Source organism: Cucurbita moschata, unplaced genomic scaffold (assembly GCF_002738365.1).
Source record: "Cucurbita moschata cultivar Rifu unplaced genomic scaffold, Cmos_1.0 Cmo_Scf00036, whole genome shotgun sequence".
NCBI classification, from domain to species: Eukaryota; Viridiplantae; Streptophyta; class Magnoliopsida; order Cucurbitales; family Cucurbitaceae; genus Cucurbita; species Cucurbita moschata.
The window spans coordinates 1182796-1206377 of NW_019268552.1; the positions used below are offsets into that span (position 1 = coordinate 1182796).

At 35.4% G+C, this 23582-nt stretch overlaps 5 protein-coding genes and 1 non-coding gene across 6 annotated transcripts; 4 read left to right on the top strand and 2 right to left on the bottom strand.

The window, feature by feature from the left end:
• Positions 1-860: 860 nt before the first annotated feature.
• LOC111431317 (DEAD-box ATP-dependent RNA helicase 51-like) lies at positions 861-6639 on the bottom strand. The gene is made up of 13 exons (XM_023067907.1): positions 6353-6639; positions 5586-6068; positions 4943-5128; positions 4234-4419; positions 3778-3861; positions 3526-3567; positions 3287-3358; positions 2905-3204; positions 2059-2097; positions 1877-1981; positions 1701-1769; positions 1498-1623; positions 861-1288 (listed from the first exon to the last, which is right to left on the bottom strand). Exons 2-13 carry the CDS (start codon positions 6024-6026, stop codon positions 1106-1108), a joined length of 1833 nt encoding a protein of 610 aa, XP_022923675.1. The 5' UTR covers positions 6027-6068; positions 6353-6639; the 3' UTR covers positions 861-1105.
• Positions 6640-7633: 994 nt separating this feature from the next.
• LOC111431319 (cell division cycle-associated protein 7-like) lies at positions 7634-9295 on the top strand. The gene is made up of 8 exons (XM_023067909.1): positions 7634-7780; positions 7865-8120; positions 8203-8362; positions 8457-8527; positions 8596-8673; positions 8763-8850; positions 8919-8974; positions 9070-9295. Exons 1-8 carry the CDS (start codon positions 7715-7717, stop codon positions 9135-9137), a joined length of 843 nt encoding a protein of 280 aa, XP_022923677.1. The 5' UTR covers positions 7634-7714; the 3' UTR covers positions 9138-9295.
• A 2659-nt stretch (positions 9296-11954) lies between these two features.
• On the top strand, positions 11955-14952 carry LOC111431315 (probable inactive receptor kinase At1g48480). Its single transcript, XM_023067906.1, has 2 exons — positions 11955-13764; positions 14033-14952. Exons 1-2 carry the CDS (start codon positions 12405-12407, stop codon positions 14659-14661), a joined length of 1989 nt encoding a protein of 662 aa, XP_022923674.1. The 5' UTR covers positions 11955-12404; the 3' UTR covers positions 14662-14952.
• A 3669-nt stretch (positions 14953-18621) lies between these two features.
• On the top strand, positions 18622-21459 carry LOC111431299 (protein TIFY 6B-like). Its single transcript, XM_023067882.1, has 6 exons — positions 18622-18878; positions 20098-20225; positions 20329-20507; positions 20588-20678; positions 20760-21028; positions 21117-21459. Exons 1-6 carry the CDS (start codon positions 18794-18796, stop codon positions 21190-21192), a joined length of 828 nt encoding a protein of 275 aa, XP_022923650.1. The 5' UTR covers positions 18622-18793; the 3' UTR covers positions 21193-21459.
• An 880-nt stretch (positions 21460-22339) lies between these two features.
• On the bottom strand, positions 22340-22419 carry TRNAL-UAG. The gene has a single exon. It is a non-coding gene; the product is annotated as a tRNA-Leu (tRNA).
• Positions 22420-22682: 263 nt separating this feature from the next.
• On the top strand, positions 22683-23552 carry LOC111431672 (protein YLS3-like). The gene is made up of 3 exons (XM_023068378.1): positions 22683-23088; positions 23166-23249; positions 23348-23552. The coding sequence occupies exons 1-3, from the start codon at positions 22737-22739 to the stop codon at positions 23449-23451; spliced, it is 540 nt and encodes a 179-aa protein (XP_022924146.1). The 5' UTR covers positions 22683-22736; the 3' UTR covers positions 23452-23552.
• Positions 23553-23582: the final 30 nt, after the last annotated feature.

Genomic DNA, 23582 nt, shown 5'->3' on the forward strand with positions numbered 1-23582 from the left:
ATTGGAATATTCCTTCCAACTGATGCATTGAAAAATCCCACTTCAAGAACACATGAATAATAATTTTAAAATAATATATTAATTTACCATTTTAATTCTATCCTTTTAGTATTTATTAAATTTTAACTATTTAGTTTTTTAAACCGTTTCTTTCTTTTCTTATATATTTTTTTAGGGGTGTTTTCAAAATTTTGTTTTGAAAAACTTAACATATATATATTGTTTAATTTAATTTAATATGAATATTTTTTTTAGATTTATCCACGCCATAAAATATCCTGAAAATAATAAAAGAGTCGATTTTTGGTGTGCTGACGAAGACGATGACGTGGCACAGACGTAGACATTTGCGAGGCAGTTAAGTTTGTTATGATTTAAGAAGCAATCGGAATTCCATTATCATAAAAGACAATAAATGCCAAATAAAACACGTGGCAAAATCCAACGGTGTCGTATCAATTGCGTGCAATTCCAGGCCAAATATTTGGGATGGACATCACACCCAATGGAAAAGTAGTGGAAACGTGGCACATGATAATTGGTCCAAATATGCGTAGTAGTTACACATTTAAATATGACTTCTGTCTAAATCATAATATTCTTAGTTGTTACACATTTAATTAGTTGGAGTGGCTAATAAGCAGCCATTGAGAAACTCTAGAGAGCTTTCTTTTCTAATTAATAAATAATTATCTATTTGGTGACGCAATAATCACGTATTAATCATTGGATTCAATTTGATAAATAATTAAATTACTCTCAAATCCATTTGAAATTATATAAAAAAAAAAAGAAAAAAAAACAAGGGTAACATTAAGAACGGTAGCTTAAGCTTAAGCTATGAACAAAAGTCAATTATATAATCCGAGTAATTAAAAAAATTTCTCTCATACAAATAGTAGGATATAAAATCTCATTTGGTTACAATCATCATATAAATGAATCATTACAGGCCTACGTAGCTGAGCTGCTATAAAACATATACTCTCGACTAAAAATGTGAGGTTCAAATCCTCGTCCTACAAATTCTTAATCTAAAAATAAAAATTTGCTAAGCAAAGAATAATAATTTTTTGTGAAGTCATTCATAGATGGATAGGTTCAGCTAGTATCTTACAAATTGTCTCTCATCATCCGCCGCATTGTTTCTCCCATAAGGATTGCTCTCACTGAATCGGTTCCTGCTCCCATCTACTTTACGCGTTTTCTTCCTGAATTTTGAGGCACTACTGTCGATGTTAAGGTTGACCTTTGGAGGGTTGGAAAAGCAGAATGAAGCAGCAATACCCTGTTCACATACCAACTACAATGTAAATATAGGAAGCTTCCCGAATCGAGTTACACGAATTCCAGCACAGAAAACTTGTATCCAACAAAATTTATAAGTTAATGAAGCTCCTCACAAAGATTTCAGAAGAAAATGGATGTGTACATAGAGGCACGTTCTGGATTTCAATATGTGGGATGGGATGCATGAAAAGAAATTGAGATCAGTACCTGCAGGTCAAGGCGGTGGACATTGAAGATATCTTTCATAGAGTGTGAATTGTAAGCTAATAAATAGGATCTGTAAGCATCCTTAGCCGACTGGTTCAAATAATAATTACTGCCGACCAGCTTCTCCTGGATCATTCAATATTTCGAAGTTATGTGCTTGTGCTACAGTGTTACTGCTGAGAACAAATGGGAAATGAATTTACCAGATGAGACTGCACGTTGGCCAGTTTTTTATCGCTGAACTCGTACTCTTTGACAGGAACTTTTGCTGCCTGGTAATAAAACATCAACCACACAAGATATCAATCTACTAAACCCTGAGAAGAAGATAATCTGACACCTCTGACAGTGCATATAAATTTTGAGGGAAAATACAAACCTTTAGATAGCTAAGAAATTGAAGCTCTTCAGGAATCAAGAAAAGTAGTGCATTTCCTTTGCTACCTTCGCCTCGAGCTGTTCGACCAACTCTGTGAATATATTCCTGAGACCAATAATTTCACACAACATTAAACTCAACATTAAATGGGTCGTGATTGCTATTAAGTAAGCAACAAGCACCTTAGGTTCATCTGGAGGATCGTACTGCACAATCCAATCCTGAGACACATAAAAAATGAGACAAAGTTAAATGGCTTTAAGACGTATTATTATCCTTAAATAAGTATATTTCAATATGTCAATTCCTAATGAAAATAGATTTCAGATGCCAGCAATGAATAAGATACGAATGTTTATCAGATCTATAGTAATTGAATAAACAGAGTTAGTTTTAATCTTCATCCTTTCGGGATTATACTAACAGAACTAAAACACTACAAAGAAGTCAAACAAACACTATAAGAAGTATTCCCACACTGCAACTCTCGAAGAACTTCAGAGCTAAAAAGGAGCTACAATACCAAAACAAACACTATAAATATACCCACACACACTACAAAAGAATCAGAGAGCATTCAACGGTATGTAGCTATGTTGACGTGAAGTAAGTTGATTAATGATTGACCTTAAAAGAGGCGGAGAAAATAAAACATTTAGAGGACTTTATCTACCTTAACAGTTTTTATGGATTCATTCCTTTTCATGCGATGTACTGGTGTAAATGTACACACATCTAAGTTTATAGCCTCTCATCATTTTATTTTAATTTGGAGATCTTACCCCCCTACAGGTGCTAGGAGTTTTAACTTCACCTATTTTATTTATCAATGAAATTATCTCTTCTTTAAAAAAATCCATCCAATCAATGTATTCAAGGGTGATCTGATCCTCCATCCAACCATTCATGATAAAATGGCAGTTTTGGTGGCGACGAGCGTTTGTGCTAGTGAGGGCGAGGGCAATACAACATTAATTGTTTCCATGCAGAGAAATGTATTGACATAGCTAAAAAAGAGGATGACTTACAACAGCAGGGATGTCAAGTCCACGTGCAGCAACATCAGTACATAGTAGGATCCCTGTCTCAGCCTTATTGAAGGCAAAGAAGGTAGAAGTTCTCTTCTGCTGTTTTTGCTTTCCATGAATATCCATGCAATCAACCTTAATGTATCTAAGAAGGTCCGCGTGAAATTTGACAGAGTTACAAGATGAGAAGAAGACCATAACTTTCTTAGATAAAGTTCTCTTTAAGAAGGAATATAGAACAATGAATCTTTTAGCACTGGGCACAACACAATAACCTTGTTGCAACCCTTCATTTGTGACCTACAATAACAAATATGTCAAACAATAAATCAAAAGGACTAATATTTGAAATAAACATATAAAGATCAGCAGATCATGTTACCTTTGTTCTCCCATCATCCACATCAATATAAACAGGAGTTGACTGAAACGACAAGCGGACAAGATCCTCAACCTGTATTTTTTTTTCCGGAAGATCAGCAGGGAGGGAGAGAAGCAAAATCAATCCAAATGAACGAAGGAATAGAAACTCATAAAGTAACAATAGTATATATGTTGATGGTAGAGGAGGAAAAAACCATGAAGAGAGAAAAGAACAATAGTTGAATGCAATACACATACCTTTTGTGTTTGGGTTGCTGAGAACAAAGCAGTCTGCCTATTCTGCAAATTGCAATACAATCAGATTACAGTATTGCACGAGGAAAATAATAACCACCACCATAAAAAATATAACGCGCCCCCACCCCAAACTACATTTCACCGCATTTGCTAAGGCATACAGGTGACATGGCAACTTTTAACAGTTAACAGGACAGTCTTGAAAAAGCCTAATTATTATATCATAGACGACAAACAACAAGGGTCAATTACCTTTGGGAGGAGCTTTATAATTTGTTTCATTTCCTCCTCAAAATTGGTTTCCAATATCCTGTCGGCTTCATCAATTACAAGGCACTGCAAAAAAGTTCAGAGAGAATAGAATGTCACGATACATTTATAAGACTGAGGATAACACAAGTAAATTACCAACATAATTTGATGAGTTACACATAAAGCAAATCAGAATAGCAAATGAAAATTGAAATTCTTTAGAGGTGATAAAAACCAACTTCATTGAAAATATAGTCTATTATCAATGGAGTAGTTTCTTATCCAAAAAACTAAGGACAAAAAAAACACAAGAAATAAACAGAGCACATGAGGAGCAGACCACAAGTTAGCAGCAACAAATTTTTAAGAATCCATTCTCTACTTGGCACTAATGGAAATGTTTTCCAACAAAATACATCAATAATGCCGAGAAAATGAAAAATAGGCCACCAATACCTTCAAATTTTTAAATACAAAATTCTTTGTATGCTGAAGATGGTCAAGAAGTCGACCAGGGGTTGCTACTAATAGATTGACCCCCTTTGTAATACGATCAGCCTCGGCTTGTCTGCTAGAACCACCGGTAACAAGGCCAAGTGTCTGTGAATGATATTTGAGAAGCTCTTTTGCCACTTCATGTGTCTGATTTATTAAAGAAAAAAAAAGGTCAGGCAGTACTAATATCAAGAGGTCTGAGATCGAAGGAATATTGATGGAAAATAACAAGAAAAAGGTTCTTAATGATCATGCTTCTTCTTGTGAGTATTAAAAGAACGTTTGGGTTTGCTTTAAAGGGTTAGCCCTGTGGCATAGAAATAGTTATAAAAGAGGAATTCCTACCATGTTTAGAAATTTTGTATTTGTTGGGTTGCTTTGTTGCTTGAAATAGGCTTAAAACGAAAATTTTTATTTTCTTTGTTGGAACTTCTCGATCGTGAATGATGTTCTTATTTCAGCTTTAAAAATGTAATTGTTAAAGATAGATTTAGGGAGCGAGTCGAGTTGTGAGACAATAGAAAATTTTTGAGACTATAGCTTCGTAATCATTTAGTATCTTTGTAATTATATTTCTTTTTTTGTAAGCTCCTTAAGCATCAAGATGAGAAGACATCAAAATCTAACTTATTAAAAGAGAAATGCAGGCTAGGGGGAAATTTTTTCAAACCTGCATTGCAAGCTCCCTTGTTGGGCAAATAACGACAACACCAGCTCCATTACGAGGAGTAAAGCATATGTGATGTAGCAGCTCCACAGCAGGTATAAGAAAGGCAAGGGTTTTCCCAGATCCAGTCCTTGCGGCTCCAAGAACATCTTTGCCAACCAGAAAAGGTGGAATTGCTCTAGCTTGAATCTGCATTGGTAATGATCAGAAAATTTGAGAATGCTCAAGTCCATGTATCAGTTTTTCTACTAAATTAAAATCAACTAAGAGATGAAAATGAATGTTTCATCAACATATCCACATCAAAAAGAGAAGCCTCACAACCAGCACACTATTCGTTAAAAGAACTTAAACCCACATTCGAGGTGGAGCGAGCCCCATCAAAAACTATTTATAGGTAACATCAAAACATTGATTACCATGAATCAGGCGCTAAACATTTTTTCAGTATTCCCAATCACAACCTCAAAATAATACTTACTGTTTTCATACTCAAGTTAAATAGTTATCAGTAAAAGTTCTACCCTTTGAAATTGAATTTGATCCGTGGAATGCAAAAACTAAGTTGTGCATAGAAAATCTCTCTCCAACAAACTATAATTTCTAATGAATATTTGATAATAACTTGCCCAAGCAGAAATCTCACCTGAGTCATATGCTCAAATCCCATGTCCTTAATCGCTCGGAGAGTTTTCTCCGACAACTCAAGCGAATCAAATGAAACGGTACTCATAATTCCCGATCCATCAGTCTTAACCTTCTTTTTCTCCTTGTCCTTCTCCACTTCCCCTTCAACACCATCCTTTCTCTCGCCATCACTGGTATTTTCATGTCCCTCCTCCAACTCGCCCTTCTTCATTTTTGACTTCCTCTTCTTATTCTTCTTCTCCTCTTCTTTCACTTTCTCCTCTGGTACATTACCTTCCGCATCTCCTTCCTCTTCTTCTTCACCTTCCATTGGGTTTTGAAGTTCTGATTCTTCCGCACCTGTTGAAGGAATATTTTTCTTCGTTCTCTTCCTTTTGCGCCTTTTGTTCATTGCCACTGCCTCTGATGAGGATGGAACATTCTCGTCCAGTACCACCATTGCAGTGACTTCTAATTCTCACTCGCCCCCTGTTTGGGACCCCTGAAATTAGAATGTTGCAAATCAGTGCTGAATAGAATGATATGTTATTTGCGTTGTTCATCTTCTTCAATATTCTTTTCCTCTTAATTTATCGATTCGGATAAGAACGATACGCTTTTTGTTCCTTTTCATTAATTGATTCAATCTTTTTTTCCTAACTTGTAATGTAAACATTCTTAATTTTATGTTTTCATTTGGGCTAGTCGAGCACTGGTTGAAGAATAAACCAACAACAAATATAAATAAAATTGCTCAACCAACGAAACAAAATAAATAAACAAAACCTTGAGGATCTGAAGAATGAGCTGCGGCAGCGTTATCTCACCAACGGCGCGGGAAAGAGGCTGAACCACTGTGTTTCTAAAAATAAAGACAGAGATAAGTAACTCTGATAGCTTGAAGAGGCGACAAGGTTTGAGGGAGAGACCGCCGCCGGCGGTTTCGTTGGGATGATGAGATTTCAGCGTGCGGCGGCAACAGCTGAGACAGCGTCGAGCAAGAACCGCGCAAAGTGCAGTTAGCTTGTAGCGGGGAGGGAGGGGGTGGCTGAACGTGAAGTAGGGTTTAGAGAAGTAAAAAATAAATAAATAAATAAATAAACTACAGAAATTAATTTAAAATAATGATAAATTACGATTTTTTATAAGTTTATAATTTGTGTTAAATTAATTCCTAAATCGTCGATTTTCCAAGCTTTCATAAATCTTCATTTTTTTTCTCCCAATTTAAATATTAAATAGAAATTGACGTATCAATTTTTAAAATAAAAAATAATAAAATTTTGATATCTTATTTTATGACATTGGTTAGATTCTATTAATATTTTGATGTATTCTAAACACTGAATTAAAAAACCGTTGTGACAAACATAGTTGGGCAACTACTCTCTGATCAGTTTCTGACAAGTGTTCGGTTGCGCCAAAAAAAGCTCTTATAAAGTTAGACGCTTATAAAATCTTGATCCAAACCCTTTTAGAAGTAAACAAAACACTTATATAACAGGGCAAAGTGGTTAGTTTACATGACGCTCGATGCTAGCTATGATGTAAGTTACGTTGATCACTACAACCAAACACAACAATGAAAGTCGGAACTCTAATGTGGCTTTAAGGTAGCAGTGAGGGAGAAGGGAGTTAGTGGTTGATCAGAGGTAAAGGTCGACCAATTAATCTTGTTAAGTTAAAAAGTAATAATTAAACTTTTTCATTATTATTATTATTATTAATAAAGTTGCGAGAGTTTTAATTTAAAACTTTAATACCTTTTTAAAAGGAAAAAAAGAGAATAATTATAACTTTCAAAGAAAAAAAGAAAAAAATTCTTATTTATTAAATTAAAATTCCCATTTTATTCTTTGCAAAAACAAAAGGATTCAGAGTTTGAATTTTTAAAATGCGGAGAGCCCATACAAAAAATGACCGTTGAGCTCAGTGTAAAAGTTACAGCCCCGTCACAAAAAAATGAATGACCGCACAAAACATGGTGACAGTACGGTGTCAGTGGGTCCCACTAGCGAGATCATACGGCCCATATTCGTAAGTGACAATCTCCGAGCGACAAGCTTGTCATTTTATCATCCCCTCCACTTTTCAATCGCGTTAATTTGTTGCGACAAAGGAGGAGGAGAGGAAGAAGAAACAAACACCATGGGAAGACTCAGAGCAAAAAGCGACTATGAAGATATCAGAAACGCTCGCATTTTAGAGAATCAGGTCTCTCTTTCAATCCCTCATCTTCTTCTTCTTCTTCTTTTTCATCTCTATCTGTTTTGATTTGATGGAAAATGGCGGGATCAGGAGCGATTGGCGTCGCTAGGGTTGAAGAAGACCGCATCCGAACTTCGTTCTATTATTTCCTCTGCAAAATCTGCGAAGATCCAAGAGAGAAAATGTCGCCACACACTTCCCCGGATTTCTCTTCCTCTTCGTCGCTCTGATCGATTGAAGCAGATTTCACTGGACTCCACTCCGGTGCATGACCAGATTTCTTACCGGAGATCCAACAGATTAAAAGGGAAGGTAGTTCAGAGTCTAAAATTCGAGTCTAAAGAAGGTAGATCAATGGAGAAATAGTTGAAGAGTATACTGTATAACTTAGGTAATGATTTACTGTTAACTGACGTTTGATTTCACAGTGGGGGAAAAGATTAAGAAGAGGCCTGCAAATGCTCCTTTGGTGGAAATTGATGACTTCGACCATCGGCTTTCGCCGGACGCTTCGGCACGGAGGTGCAATAGTAAGGGACGGGGGAGTGTTTATGATCCTGTTTATGGAATTTGCTGCCATTTCTGCAGGTACATTCAATCTTCTGTTCTTACACATTTCTGTCATTGCTGATGGTTGATTTGAGATGAATGGTGTTTGAAATTTAATTGGGATGTGGTATAGGCAGAAGAAACTCTGTGGTGAAGAAGATTGCAAGAGATGTGGTAATCTCGATATGGATGAACCATGTATCGGTAAGTGAGTTAAACAAAATCTATTTCAATTAAAATGTAGTTGAAATGTACTGACTATTTCCCTATAGGGAAAACTGATTGCTCCGTTTGCCATTCCGCCAGTGGTGTGTTCTGCCGAGCTTGTCTGAAGGTCAGATATGGCGAAGGTAAACAGCTCTACTCAATACAAACTGCTGATCAAAATCTTTGAGACATAGAATTAATGTGGGAATGGGCTGTGGTGTTTGTTGATCAGAAATGGAAGAAGTGATTGAGAACAAGAAATGGATGTGCCCTCATTGTGTGGAGAAGGAAGGAACCAACCCTTATTGGATATGCAACAGGTCTGGTTGCTTAAAGTCTTTAGAAACAGCCTACTGACTATGGATTTTAACTGGGTGTGTTCTTGCAGTTCATTGTGCTTGAAGAAGCGCAAGATGGCTCCCACAGGGCTTGCCATTTACAGAGGTTATTGATTTTTCTGCTTTAGTATGCAAACTTTATGTGTTATTGTTTGATTTTGGGTCATCATTTTGCTGCCATTTTTGTGTTGATTTTTGCAGCTCGAGAAATGGGATACGAATCTGTTGCACATCTGTTAATGGATGAGCTTAAGCGAGCAAACAGATAAGCCTTTGTCTCTCTATCTCTCGTACTTCTGATCTATTCTGATTTCTAGTAATATATCAGTAGTCTGTATCATATAGTTCTCGCAATCATCGAACACAAAGCCCATTAGAATATTTTCAACATAGGGTCGTTGAATTATGGATGCAGCTTTTAACGCTCTATTACGCGAGATCCCAAGTTGGTTGGAGAGGGGAATGAAACATTCTTTATATGACTTGGAAATCTCTCCCTTCCAAACGCGTTTTAAAAGTGTGAGGCTGATGAGAGCAAGTAATTTGTCCAAATGGACAATATGTCTGTGAGATGATGAAAGTCCCACATCTGCTAGAAGCCCTAAGCAAAGTCATGAGAGCTTACACTCAAAGTGGACAATCTCATACTATTATGGAGAGTCGTGATTTCTAACGTGGTATCAGAGCCATGCTCTAAACTTATTGGGCTCTAAACTTAGTCATGCCAATAGATTGGTAAATTCTCGTACTATTGTGGAGAGTCGTGATTTCTAACGTGGTATCAGAGCCATGCTCTAAACTTAGTCATGCCAATAGATTGGTAAATTCTCGTACTATTGTGGAGAGTCGTGATTTCTAACGTGGTATCAGAGCCATGCTCTAAACTTAGTCATGCCAATAGATTGGTAAATCCTCATACTATTGTGGAGAGTCGTGGTAAATCCTCAAATATCGAACAAAGGACTCCGTGGTAAATCCTCAAATATCGAACAAAGGACTCCAAACGAAAAAGGAAATATCGAACAAAGGACTCCAAACGAAAAAGGAGTCAAGCCTCCTCATTGGTAAATCCTCAAATATCGAACAAAGAACTCCAAACGAAAAAAGAGTCAAGTCTCCTCGAATGCAGTAAAAAATAACTAAGACTCCAAGGGAGTCGAGCCTCGATTAAGGAAGAGGCACACTTTGTTCGAGGGAAGGTGATGAATGATGAAAGAAGTCCCACATTGGCTAATTTAGGGTACTCTCTCCAAGTGTTTTGGGGAAGCTCAAAGCAAAGTCATATGCTCAAAGTTGACAATATCATACCACTGTGGAGAGTCGTGATTTCTAACAATGTCTACTAGCGGTGGACTTAGGTTGTTACATTCTACCATTCCGCTCACCCCTATTAAACATGCTATGACCCACTTAGCTAGCTGTTATTAAAAAAAGAAACTACTTTTTTTTTTCTTTAGTTCAGATTGAAACTTTATGATCTTTTTAACCATAATTACGTGTTTTTAAGATGAAAAATAAAGCATAAAGGGGAGAGAAGATAATTTTCTTTTATTTTCTTTGAAATAATAAATAGCTATAGATTTTCTTAAAGTGTTGGGCTAAACTTTTTATTATTTATAATCCTTCTGATATTTGCCTTTTCAGACCTCATTTCACAAATTTTCCCTAAAAAAAGTTTTATCTTTGTCGGCCCTAAATTAAAGCAGGCTGGGCCGGCTGAAATTATTGGGCTGCCACGTAATCAAACCACGTGGACCGCCCCAGGTAGCCTTACCCAATTAAAACGTTCCAGGTTTTAAGGAGATGGTATATTTGGATTCTCAATTTTAAAATTATTTTTTAATTATTGAATTATAATTATCTATGAACTATTTTTTTAATTTTATGTTATGATTTATTTTACCTTGAAATGATTTTAAATGATTTAAGACTTTCATCACTATTAGTTGGATGTTGGTGTTAACGTAAATGATAAAGTGCTGCAATTTTATAATAAAACCACAAGCATTAATTTTATTAACTCAACCACTTTCTATATAAAATCATCACACCGACTCTTTTTTAATTATATCTTTTAACGATAAAAATACCCATACCTATGTAATTAATTAATTGTTACGTACTCCCACATGTGATATGAATAAAATAATAATACTTAAAAGAAATATGCTATTCTATTCTTTAATATATATATATATATATATATATATATATATATATATATATTGTACGTATAGCGCGTCTAGTAATTAATAAATATCACATTATTTATATGAATATTTGATCGAGTATAAAAATTTAGAGATAAAAAAATAATTCTGTCTTACAAACTAACTCTCTCGATTACCTTGTTTTTCATCTATTTGTTAAATATCATATCATAAAGCTTTGAGAATGTTACAATTATAAACGGAAAAAAACAAATAAAAGTAATTACCAAACAAATTAAATGAAAGTTTTAACTATAAAGAAAGTAATTTGTCGGGAAAAATAGGTCAAAAGGTAATTATTAGAATGAAAAAGTTTTATGCAACTGAAACATTGGAATCAAACAACAATCAATTAATACAAAAAAGAAAAAAGTATCCTCTGGATAGACATTTTGTCACCTAACTTTGGGCCCTTTCAATTTCCAATAATATTGTCACAAAATTTAAAAAAAAAAGTTGGGTATATAATTAAACTCAACCATAACATTTATTGAGAATATTTATTTTAACTATAAAAACAAAAAAAAAATATAAAAATAGAAAAGAGCTTAATATGGGAATGGTACAATTATGTTTAATTAGCTTAAATGTATTATTATTATAATAGATGGAAAGATATCTAATATAGCTTAATTGTATTTTTAATGAATTTAGATTAAGATTTATCCAAATTATAATTATTGGTACTTTAGAACCAATGTTACATAGGTTAAGTGAATAAGCTATGATTATTATTGATTTCTTACATTAAAATCAACATATTTGAGCTAATCTTATAGTTTTAATTAATACTTAGTTCAATATATAATTAAACATAATTTTATTTTTTTAAATATAAATAATTAAACATAATTTAATAAATTTGAAAATGTAAGCATTTGGAAAGAAAAATAGATGGAATATATAAAGACAAAAATTTAAGAAAAGAAAAAATGAAAATAGGTCTGTGAATTTGACAGTGACCACTGGCTTTTGGATACACCAAAAAGCATGGAATGCTTACACGCTCAGCTATGGCTTTCCTTTTCTCTATCCATTTCTCTCTCTGAGTACTAAAAAAATTTGAAAAAGGGGAAATCTGTTCATCTTCTTAGCCACAGCCTGTTAACTCTGTGAAATTCCTCTTACCCAATTGAAAAAAGCAGCCGACAGCACACAATTTGCAGCTTCCCCAGCTCATACTCTACCCTTTTTTGTAGTTCTATTGCTCCCTCTTTTCAATCTTCCAACCAATGCCTTGCGAACCTTATTGGGTTTTGGAATTTTTGTGATTAGAGTCCCCCGTTTTGAAGAATCTCAACTGGGTTTTGCTCTAAACATCTCAGAATGCGAACCCAGATCGGAACTCGGTTGCTTGCTCTGTTTCTTTTGGGGTTCTGTGTTCTACTATCTACTGTGAGGCCAGATCTTGGCTCTGATAGAACAGCTCTGTTGGCCCTTCGCTCTGCTGTGGGTGGCCGAACTCTTCGGCTCTGGAATGTGACTGATCAGAATCACTGTTCTTGGCCTGGGATTCAATGCGAGGACAATCGTGTCACTGTTCTGCGTCTTCCCGGAGAGGCGCTTTTTGGTCAATTACCGACCGGCATTTTTGGGAACTTGACTCAGCTTCGCACTCTCAGCCTTCGGCTCAACGCCCTTTCCGGTCCGCTCCCATCAGATCTCTCTGCCTGCATTAATCTTCGCAACCTCTATTTGCAAGGTAATGAGTTTTCAGGTCTTGTCCCTGATTTCTTGTTCCAGCTTCATGATCTTGTTCGTCTTAATTTGGCGTCCAATAACTTTTCTGGGGAGATCTCTTCTGGGTTCAACAATTTGACCCGTCTTAGGACGCTGTTCCTCGAGAACAATCGCCTATCTGGGTCTATCCCGGATTTGAAGATCCCTATGGATCAGTTCAATGTTTCCAACAATCAATTAAATGGGTCGGTTCCAAAGGGATTACAGTCGTTTTCTTCGCGTTCCTTTTTGGGCAATTCTCTCTGCGGCCGCCCTCTAGAGGTTTGCGTTGGTGATCTTGTTGTGCCAACAGGGGAGGTTGGGGACAATGGTGGCTCTGGACACAAGAAAAAGCTGTCGGGGGGAGCCATTGCTGGGATTATCATTGGATCTGTACTGGGTTTTGTGTTGATACTTGTAATCTTAATGCTTTTGTGCCGAAAGAAAAGTGCCAAGCAAACGCGTTCAGTCGATTTAGCCACAGTGAAGGTTCCTGAAGTTGAAGTTCAGCCGGGTAAGCCAGTCGGCGATCTTGAAAATGGCGGTCATAGTGATGGTTTTACTGTACCAGCCACTGCCACTGTCACTGCCACTGCCACTGCTGCTGCAACAGCGGCGGCGGCAACAGTGAATGGCAATGGAACTGGGTCTAAAAAATTGGTGTTTTTTGGTAATGCTGCAAGGGTTTTTGATTTGGAGGATCTTTTGAGGGCTTCAGCCGAAGTGTTGGGGAAAGGAACCTTTGGGACTGCTTACAAAGCTGCATTGGAAGTGGGTTCTGTAGTGGCTGTGAAGAGGTTGAAGGATGTCACCATAACTGAGAGGGAATTCAGAGAGAAGGTTGAAGCTGTTGGATCTATGGATCATGAAAACTTGGTCCCTCTCCGGGCTTACTATTTCAGTGCTGACGAGAAGCTTATTGTCTATGATTACATGCCCATGGGAAGCTTATCTGCTCTTCTACACGGTAAGCTGTTTCACTTTGTGAGATCCCACATCGGTTCGTGAGGAGAACGAAACACCCTTTATAAGGGTGTGGAAACCTTTCCCTAGCACACACGTTTTCAAAACCTCGAAGGGAAGTCCGAAAGGGAAAGCCTAACGAGGACAATATCTGCTTTGCTTAGTTTTACGTTTTGATCATAATTGGCTCTACTTTCTCTAGCTTGATTTGGATTCATTGGTTGTACGTTTTAAAGCTTTACTCTTTCCTTGTTGCTTACTTTGGACAACAGGAAACAAAGGAGCTGGAAGGACTCCATTGAGTTGGGAAATCAGGTCTGGAATTGCCCTTGGAGCTGCTCGTGGAATTGAATATCTGCATTCACAAGGTCCTAATGTCTCCCATGGAAACATAAAATCGTCGAATATTCTACTAACCAAATCCTACGATGCTCGAGTCTCCGATTTCGGTCTAGCGCATCTTGTTGGACCATCGTCCAGCCCCAACAGAGTAGCTGGTTACCGCGCACCAGAGGTCACTGATCCTCGTAAAGTATCCCATAAGGCTGATGTGTATAGTTTTGGCGTATTGCTATTGGAGCTTTTGACAGGAAAGGCTCCTACCTACTCCCTTTTGAATGAGGAAGGAGTTGATTTACCTAGATGGGTGCAGTCAGTTGTTAGGGAGGAATGGACTTCTGAAGTTTTCGACCTCGAACTTCTTAGGTACCAAAACATCGAGGAGGAAATGGTTCAACTATTGCAGCTTGCAGTCGATTGCGCAGCTCAGTATCCTGACAAGCGCCCCACAATGTCCGAAGTCACAAAGCGTATAGAAGAGCTTCGCCAATCCAGCCTACACGAAGTTGTCAATCCACAACCCGACGCCACTCGTGAATCAGACGACATGTCTTCTAGGTGAGTTTGTTGGTGGTTTATAGGGTAAATCTTATCTCCATTTGTTGCATTCTGAATTTATTTACCTACCTGCCATCATATCTTTCATTTGAAGCCAAGAAGAAGAAGAAAGAAAGTAAAGATTTACCAACAGTTTGAATTCCTTTAATGTGTTGTATTTGTTGTTGGGTTGGTGATGCAATTAATTACTGCCTTTGCCTTTACTTTTGGCCTTCGCTTTTGCTTTTGATGTGTTGAAATTGATGAGATGTTCTTCTTTAGCTTCTATGATGAGCTTTGTTTGTTGTGATGTCCACTCTTTAGCCCTTTAAAGATAAAGTTCATAGCTTTTGATACCCAATTCAAAGAGTTCATAGCTTTTGATACCCAATTCAAAGAGTTCATCTCTTTTGTGTGCTGTTGGTTGGCATGAAATGAATACCTTCACTACTCATTAAGGCAGCTTCTTTCATGCATCATTGTTGTGTAATTGGGCAAGACATGTCTGTTGGGGCCATACATTATTGAGGAGGACATTAAATACAGTGTCCCAACTGTGCTGTCTTTTTAATTGCTACATAGGCAGCTGCCCCTTTCCCATGTCCCACAAATTTGTTGTGCTGGGTCATATCTGAAGTTTAAACTCGAAATACTTCACGGGTCAACCTTACAATTCTTTGTTGTTGTATGACCCGTGTTGATTTGAGGGTTTATAAGCTGGTCGTGATTGTGTTGAAACTAGGTTGTTTAACAAATGTAGGAGTGGGTAACGGTACGACCAAGTTAATAAAAATCTTGTTTGTTAAAGGTGATTGATTTTATTTATTCTTTGTTGTTACATGACTCGGGTCGATTTAAGGGCTTATTAGCTGGTCGTGATTGCGCTGAAGCTGAGCTGTTCAACTAATGCAAAAGTGGGTAATCGAACGACCGAGTTTTGGATGGTAATAAGAGTCTTGTCTACCGAACGTAGTTAAGATTAATAATACTCATAAACGGTTTTAATTTGAATATTTATTTTATGTCACAGCCTGTTCGTTCATCTCATAAATTATATTTTAGAAAATGAAAATAATAATTAATGACTTGATGTTCCTCCCATCCAATTTCGGCAATATTGAAATTTATCCCTATTAAAGGGGTATAATTGACAATTTAACAAAATATAACATGAATGGGCCAGATGATTATGGGCCGGTATTCTCCATTGCTAAGTCGATCTTTATTGGGCTCAGCCCAATTCTTTTAGCTTTATTATTTATATATAAATTATTAATTGACATTAACCGATGATTTAATATTTTTAATGTCAGGGAAATTGAATTTTTTTTTATAACCAAATATTGGAAATCGGGAAGTCAAATTAATTGGATTTATTTTTTTAAAATGAATATCATTTGGAATCGTTGGTTAAATAAAATATTTAATTGATTTTTATTTTATTGAGCATATAATTTATTATATTGATGTAGGCGTTGATTATTTATCAAGTTTCTTTTAATTTAAAATAACAGGTATTAGATTCTTCCGTTAGATTTAATATTCTAATAGTACAGTCAACGAGAATCCAACATTAACAAAAAAAAATAATAATAAAAAAAATAAAAAATTAAGAAGCGAGAATTAATACTTTAGGATTTATTCAAATTGTCTTTTATAGTTCGATGCTATTGGTCATCACTATTTTGCACATGACATGTCATTGGGTGCATGTGTTTGGCGTGACTGATCCAACACTCTTATTAGGATTGGATCGGTTGAAGGTCAAATGGTAAAGGTGGGTTTCGTGGATTCTCCTTGTTAGGATGGTTCGGGTAGATTTAATTCTAACTGTTAGGATGGTTCAATCTATAGTGGAGAAAATTCTCGAGACGTATAACAGTTTTGACATATTATGCGTTCTTAAAATTTAGTGACTAATCTATATTCATTAATGAACGATTGAATTATTGGTAATAAAATTTAAAATAATAAAACCAATATTATACCCATCTGGCCCCACACCATGTGGGAGTCAAAATAATAAAATTATTTTGAAAAACTAAATTTTCTTTGATAATTTTTTTTTTTCAAAATAGAAAATATAAATATATTTCTTTTATTTTAATAGAATAATATTACATTACTAACCTGCAACAAAGAAACTTACGTCGGTGTCATATTATGCACTACGATACTTTAAACAAGTAATTGGATCGAATTGATGTTGAGCTAAATTAGAAGAATATGAATTATGGTATTAAAGATTTTAGCAGTAATACGAATTATGGTCAAATAAAATAGAAATCAGTAATCGAAAATATATTAAATATGTCTAAAAAATATTTATTAAAAATAAATTAATTTGTGACAAAATGATATTGACCATTTATTTATTTATTATTATTTTTATTTTTATTTTTTTGTGGAAATTACATAAAATTGAGAATATCACAGTAGATTTGGTGAGAAATTTAAAAACAAAATATGCCCCCACATACAAGGCAAGTTGGACATTTAAATTTTAAAATGCGTAATGAAAACGACGTATTCGATCAATGTTTTGTTAGGGCTCTAAACGTGAGATGTGATCCTTACTTTTTTTTTCTTTATTTTAAAATTTTTTCTATTTTATTTTTAGACTGGGTTGTATTTATTTATTTTTTGTTGAAAATTCAAACATTTGGATACAAAATAATTAATAGAATTATGAATAATAGTTTACAAAAAAAAAAAAAAAAAACAATAATATTTAGTGTAAATTATTATTTACGAAAAAAGAAAATAAAAAAAATAGTGAAATCATATTAAATTTTGTAGGACCCATAAATACGATCCGACGTGTGTGGTCCACCCTTAGGCGCCTACCCCACATTTGACGCTAAATGTTAATTTTTAACTCAAAACCATAAAAATAATATATTGGCATTATTAAAAACACAGTAAAATTAATTATTTATTCTTAAAAAAAAATAATAATAATAATAAAAGACAAAATTCCCATAAAAGCCTTTTATTTTGATTTTTATATATATATAATTAAATAGTTTACTGGAGACAATTAATTTAAAGATATTATTATAATTGTGTAACATGCACGGTACTTTCAATGGCTTAATTTCGGAATTAAATAATATTCATATTCAACGTGGTATTTAATTTCTAGCTGTCGTACTTTAAAAAACCAGTTTAATTGTCTCATTGATAACATCAATAGCTAATTTATTTTGTAATTTTTTTTTATAAATATATATTTATTTTACTTTTTATAATAGATTCGAATTTCCAATATAAATAAAAAATGTTTTAAAATCAAGCCGGTGAATTATTTATTATTTATTAAATATTAAAAAGGGCTAGAAGATATTAATACGACATTATTGAAATGTGGTTTAATTTTTAAAAATATTTTTATAATTCCCCTCATTAGAAAAAAAAAAAAAAACAAACGGTAGTTGGTATGGAAGGACTTTATTTTAAGAAAAAGAAAAGGAATATTTAATGTTGTTTTTTAAAAGCATTTGAAATTAATTTTTAGTACAAATTGACATGGAAAAGAATATTTTAAAGGGGAGAGAGAATATTTAAATATTAATTTGTGTAGATAAGAGTTTATTTATTTATTTATTTATTCGGTTGTGTAGAGTGAGTGGAATAAAATATATTATTATTATTAATAAAGGGAATAAAGTACTAGGAAAACCAGAAATGAGAAGGAAAAAAAAAATCCACGTTTTGAGCTCACGGGTTCGAGAAAATCCAACAATGGCCACGTGGCGGTAAAGTCGCGTAGCTCGCTTCGCACGTGGTTGTTTTCCAAATTTACCCACTTTCAAAGCGACCCACGGCCCGCATCTCAATGACCCGAATCTCTTTTTCAATCCAACGGCTCATATTTGACGAGACCACGAGGCTAATTAATTAATTTTTTTAATTTTTTTTTACCAGCATTAAATTACTTTTTTATTTTATTTGATTTTTAAATAAAAAGACGTGCTTCTCTCGCTTTGCCTTTCGCTTTGATTTTTAAAGAAACGAGAACTCTTTCTTTTCACCTCTGTGCGGCGATTTTTCTCTCTGTGTGTGTTCCTAAATTTTCATGGTTTAGAAGCTCGATACTGGTTCGATTCTTCTTCGTCGCGACGAAATTCTGCGAGTATTAATTCTTTCGATTCGAAATGGAGAGAGATTTCTTAGGTTTGAACTCCAAGATTGTGTCTATGGCTTTGAAAGAAGAATTTGAAGATGCTTCCACAAATACAGGTACGTTTATCCTCGTCTTCTTCCTCTTCCTCTTCGATTCCTCTGTTTCGATGTCTCTGTTTCGATTTCTCCGTTTCGATTTCTTCGTTTCGATTTCTCTGTTTCGATTTCTTCGTTTCGATTTCTCTGTTTCAATTTTCATGGCGGTTGAGTTTGAAATCGCCGATTTACGGAAACTATTTTGGTGGATTGGATATTTGAATATGTGTTCTAGGGCTAGAGTTTTTTGTTTTCGGAGGGGAAGGAAAATCTGTGAGAGTGAGCGTAAAAACCACGTTTGGCGCGCTGTACTGAAATGTAAATTTGAGGTACAAAAGAACTGACAGCCAAAAAGTTTTTTTGGGGATTTTTTGCATATTAAATTAAATTCATGATTTTAAAAAATTATTAGTTTCGTACCTCTTGTACTGTGTTTAAATTGGAAATTTATTTTCTTATTCCCATATAATAATTTATCATTAATTTTCTCTACTTCAAATTGTGTTTGATTCCTTACATTTTCTTTATTATATATTTGTTTTTTTTAAAACATTTTAAATAATAGATAGATAAAATCAAATGGTTATGGGCCTGAGATATTGTAAATTCCGAGAAGGTTTTTTTTTCGGGAAATATATAGAATTTGAAGGTATTTAATGCAATAAAAAATAAAAAATTGTTTGAATTTTATTTTTTAATCAACCAATTCCATAAGTAGTTAATTTTATGGGTGTGTGGATTAGGTTAAAGAAAATTAATTTAATTTTTTATTTTTAATTATTATAAAAATTTATCTTTATTAAATTTTATAAATTTGATAGTGCTCAAATATTTAATATTTAAAACTTAACGTTTAATATTCTTAATTTTTATAATAATTTTAATGAGTTTATTAATTTTGAACTTTTAATTTATTATTGAAAAAAGAAAATTGATTTGGCGCGTTGAGTGCGATATTAAATAAATGATACAGCTGGATAGGTGCTTATTTATTTTATTTTTAACAATTAAATATTTCAAACGCGTGGTTGACAGTTTATTAATTTTTTCAAAACCAAATTTAAAAGTTTATTTATTTAAATTTTTTTAATCACACGTCGCTATGGGTGTTCGTTATAATAATGATGATATAATTATATATGCAGCTTTTTTTTTTTTTTCTTAATCTCTAAAATTATTTGTCCTTGGCTCCAAATACATGATTTTTAAAGCATGCGTTGAATGATTATGAGTGGTTCAGGTATGCAGTGGTCGTTCTCCAACAAGGTCTCCGCTGTTCCCCAATTGCTGTCTTTCAAGGCCGCTCAAGATGAGAAGCAGAGGAAAATTACAGTCGACCCACTTGGCCCTTATTCCTCTGTAATTCAGGTTTCAATTTCTTCCCTTTTCTCCTTCATGATCGTCAAGAACTTCCGTTCTTTGGTGAAAACTCATTGATTTGGCTTCTGGGTTTTCTCTTTTGTGTGTGTAGAAGAATGTAGCCCCTGATAAGAAGCCTGCAAACCAGTATGCAATGACAGCGTACCGTTTCCAAAATGCCGACCCTGTGGTTCGTTCCAGTGTTAACTTGCAGCCGTTAGGTGGGGTTCCTATTCCGACCGCCATTTCTGTTCCTTTGACGAGCTCTGTAGTTGGTACTACCGAGTTAAGGTACTGTTCTTTGGAGACAGAGTTTGGAAAGAGTTCGTAGCTAAACCGTATTGTAAATTGATGCTTACTTTTGTTTCTAGGAATGCTTCAATGCCTCCCGGTTCGATGGCGCAGCTGACGATCTTCTATGCGGGATCCGTGTGTGTTTATAATGATATATCTCCTGAGAAGGTTTTGAAAACTCTAGTTTGTTCTTGCCTTCTCACCATTTGGGGAAGAAACAATTCTTAGTTTATTGTTGTTTCTGTTCAGGCTCAGGCTATTATGCTTCTGGCTGGCAGCAACGGGCTGCCTCAAACACAAAACAACGTGCTTTCCACAGGTCAGGTGAAAGCATCATTCCCTTGTAGTAACATTGAGCTCCCTGCTGCTGCTGCTGCTAAACCTATACATTCAGAACCTCCCATGGATGCCAGTTCCGCTGCACTGATTGCCTCGATTGCTCCGACATTCGTACCTGCAGCTGTGCCTCAGGCTCGAAAGGCATCGTTAGTTCGGTTTTTAGAGAAGCGCAAGGAACGGTAAGTTCTCAGCCTGGTGTTTTTACTTCGAATGTTTAGTTCCAATTCAACTCGGGATTTCATTAGCTCTTTCTTGTATTGTTGTTAGGATAAACACTTGCCCATACAGTATTGCAAAGAAACCATCAGACTGCTCGTCCACAACGTTGGATCTGATGGCCTGACAAATAGGTGTGTCCTCCATATTAGAGAAGTTTAGATATAATCATCTAAAGCAAATTTTGTCAATCTGTTAGCTTAAATCCATTCTTGGTTTCGCTTTTCATATATTTTTCTTTTGTACAATATTGCTTTGATTTATACTCAGAGAAACAATACTCCAAAAATTATGAAAAACTATTCTGAATGATTATGCTATGTATTATGTTCTTTGTTCAACTTGAAAACGTGACAGAGAATCATCCAGAAACTGTTCATTTATTTTGGACCCACTCATCACATGCATGCCGGGAACATTTTGCAGTGTTCTTTATGATCTTTCTCTCTCTCTCTCGAAGACTGTTTTTTTAGTGTTCACATGTTATTTTAAAATTCAAGGAAGGAATAATTTAATATGGACGGAAGTGAGAGACCCCACAAGACAAGAACATTCAACCAAACATGGAGACAGAGCATGGACAGTTTACTGATATTTATACTTTTTTCCCCATTCTTATAGATAAGCTTTTACTTATGGCAATGAACAGCAATCTATTGGCTTTGAATTATGATGTTTGATCTGACATTTAAACCTTTTCAACATTATACATCCAAAGTAGCTGATGGTAAAACAAAACATGTTTCTGGTTTTTCATTATGAATCACAGCTTATTTGAGGAAAAGAAACGAGACAAATTGTAAAGATGTAGAAGTTGTGATGTATTTTGATGTCTCTGAAGGTATAGCATCACTGAAATTTGTGAACATTGAATCGATGTCATTACTGTCAAAACAATCTCCGAAACAATTTGAGGGCTCGATCACGTTGAGCGTTGTTTGCTGCGAAAGCGCGACAACCTCGTGGAGCTAAAGATTTGCATATTTGGGAAGTTCAAATAAGGTCTCGAACATAGTTAACATTGGGAAGATTTAGCTCATCTTGCATGAGACCTACTTCATGTAACCTCGAACGATTCTAACGGATCTTTACGACATTATATGACATGTTGAATTCCAAGCCTTGTTAGTCTTGACACAATCGTGAAGGGTCTCGAGACTTCTGCTTGCCGCTATATGGCCATGGCTCGCAGCAATAGAGTTTCTAGGACCTAAAAGCCAAGTTGTAAATCAAAAGTAGGATTGAGGAGGAAAAAAAAAAAAAAATCGAAAGTATGACAGCTGTGGGATTTGAACCCACGCCCTTTCGGACCAGAGCCTAAATCTGGCGCCTTAGACCACTCGGCCAAACTGTCATTTGGTGACATATTTGTAGTTCAAAATTATAAATTTCATTTATTATTCGTTTAGTGTGGCAATTTCGTGGAAGTTGAGGGACTAAACATTAAATTCATAGGACTGTATAACTGAAATTACCTGAAAATGTGCCCGCCGCGAAAAACGGTTGATGTAATGTAACCGCCGCGAAAGAAGCCGTCCTCTGAATTTGAACCACCCTGTGAAAACCGCTCGTTACAATCAAACCCTCATAATTACCCCCCAATTTCCCCTCTACGATCACAACATTTTCGTCAATCCAATAAAAAAGCAGACCTTCACCCTACCGGAAATAATGGCGTCGTCGAGATTCGTCGCATTCCTCCTCTTGATTTCTTCTCAGATGTTCGTCGGGTTCTCTCAAGATCTCAGCGAATTTCTCAAAGGAACGGAATCGATTCTCGACGGCAATCTTCCGCCATGTATGAGGCAGATGCTTTCGTGTCAACCGTACATCAAGTCGCCGGAAAATCCGCCGCCGGCGTGCTGTACGCCCTTAAAGGAGTTGCTGGATTCCGATGTTCCGTGCCTATGCTCCTTCTTCAGCAATGAGAAAATGCTGAAGACTCTGAATGTCTCGCAGAGCCGAGCCTTGGAGCTTCCTAAGAATTGCGGAGCCGACCTCGATATCTCTGGCTGCAGCGATGGTGAACTCCCATTTCTCCCCTGATTTAATTCTCTGAATCCGATTTCCATTTCTCTTAAATTTACGCCAAATTTTCAGCCGAGTCGCCAACCGGCTCAACGGAAGGACCTTCTTCATCAACTACTACTCCTTCTCCGACGGCCAATACTTCCGGTTTGAATGGTAAATTTCTGTTGATTTTTCTTTTCTTTGCTTAAATTTTTGGTTAATTTAGAGTGTTTTCGATTAATCAAAATGTTTGTAAATTCAATTCAATTCAGATTCTTCTACCGGCGGCGCAACCAGGAACAATCCAACTTACGGAATTGGCCATGGCGTCGCCGCCGCTTCCTCAGTCGTGGCTTTGCTGCTTTCAGCATTCTAGGTCTCCTTGTTCATTTTAATTTATAATTTATCCAATAATTTTTGCAATTTGGTTCTTGTCTAACAAATATTTTCCTTTTGGTACACACAAACCATATTTGTATTCTTTTATTCAATTTTAAATTAATGAAA

What these genes read in the sequence shown, in the direction of transcription:
- LOC111431299 (XM_023067882.1), top strand. Translation starts at nt 18,794, where the DNA reads ATGGAGAGAGATTTCTTAGGTTTGAACTCCAAGATTGTGTCTATGGCT. An exon ending in AGATGCTTCCACAAATACAG is followed by an intron (nt 18,879 to 20,097) that starts GTACGTTTATCC and finishes TGAGTGGTTCAG; the next exon opens with GTATGCAGTGGTCGTTCTCC. An exon ending in GTTGGTACTACCGAGTTAAG is followed by an intron (nt 20,508 to 20,587) that starts GTACTGTTCTTT and finishes TTTTGTTTCTAG; the next exon opens with GAATGCTTCAATGCCTCCCG.
- LOC111431672 (XM_023068378.1), top strand. Translation starts at nt 22,737, where the DNA reads ATGGCGTCGTCGAGATTCGTCGCATTCCTCCTCTTGATTTCTTCTCAG. An exon ending in TATCTCTGGCTGCAGCGATG is followed by an intron (nt 23,089 to 23,165) that starts GTGAACTCCCAT and finishes CCAAATTTTCAG; the next exon opens with CCGAGTCGCCAACCGGCTCA. An exon ending in CAATACTTCCGGTTTGAATG is followed by an intron (nt 23,250 to 23,347) that starts GTAAATTTCTGT and finishes AATTCAATTCAG; the next exon opens with ATTCTTCTACCGGCGGCGCA.
- LOC111431319 (XM_023067909.1), top strand. Translation starts at nt 7,715, where the DNA reads ATGGGAAGACTCAGAGCAAAAAGCGACTATGAAGATATCAGAAACGCT. An exon ending in ATTTGCTGCCATTTCTGCAG is followed by an intron (nt 8,363 to 8,456) that starts GTACATTCAATC and finishes GATGTGGTATAG; the next exon opens with GCAGAAGAAACTCTGTGGTG. An exon ending in CCTTATTGGATATGCAACAG is followed by an intron (nt 8,851 to 8,918) that starts GTCTGGTTGCTT and finishes GTGTTCTTGCAG; the next exon opens with TTCATTGTGCTTGAAGAAGC.
- LOC111431317 (XM_023067907.1), bottom strand. Translation starts at nt 6,026, where the DNA reads ATGGTGGTACTGGACGAGAATGTTCCATCCTCATCAGAGGCAGTGGCA. An exon ending in CAGCAACCCAAACACAAAAG is followed by an intron (nt 3,359 to 3,525) that starts GTATGTGTATTG and finishes AAAAAAATACAG; the next exon opens with GTTGAGGATCTTGTCCGCTT. An exon ending in CCAACGTGCAGTCTCATCTG is followed by an intron (nt 1,624 to 1,700) that starts GTAAATTCATTT and finishes TGAATGATCCAG; the next exon opens with GAGAAGCTGGTCGGCAGTAA.
- LOC111431315 (XM_023067906.1), top strand. Translation starts at nt 12,405, where the DNA reads ATGCGAACCCAGATCGGAACTCGGTTGCTTGCTCTGTTTCTTTTGGGG. An exon ending in CTTATCTGCTCTTCTACACG is followed by an intron (nt 13,765 to 14,032) that starts GTAAGCTGTTTC and finishes TTTGGACAACAG; the next exon opens with GAAACAAAGGAGCTGGAAGG.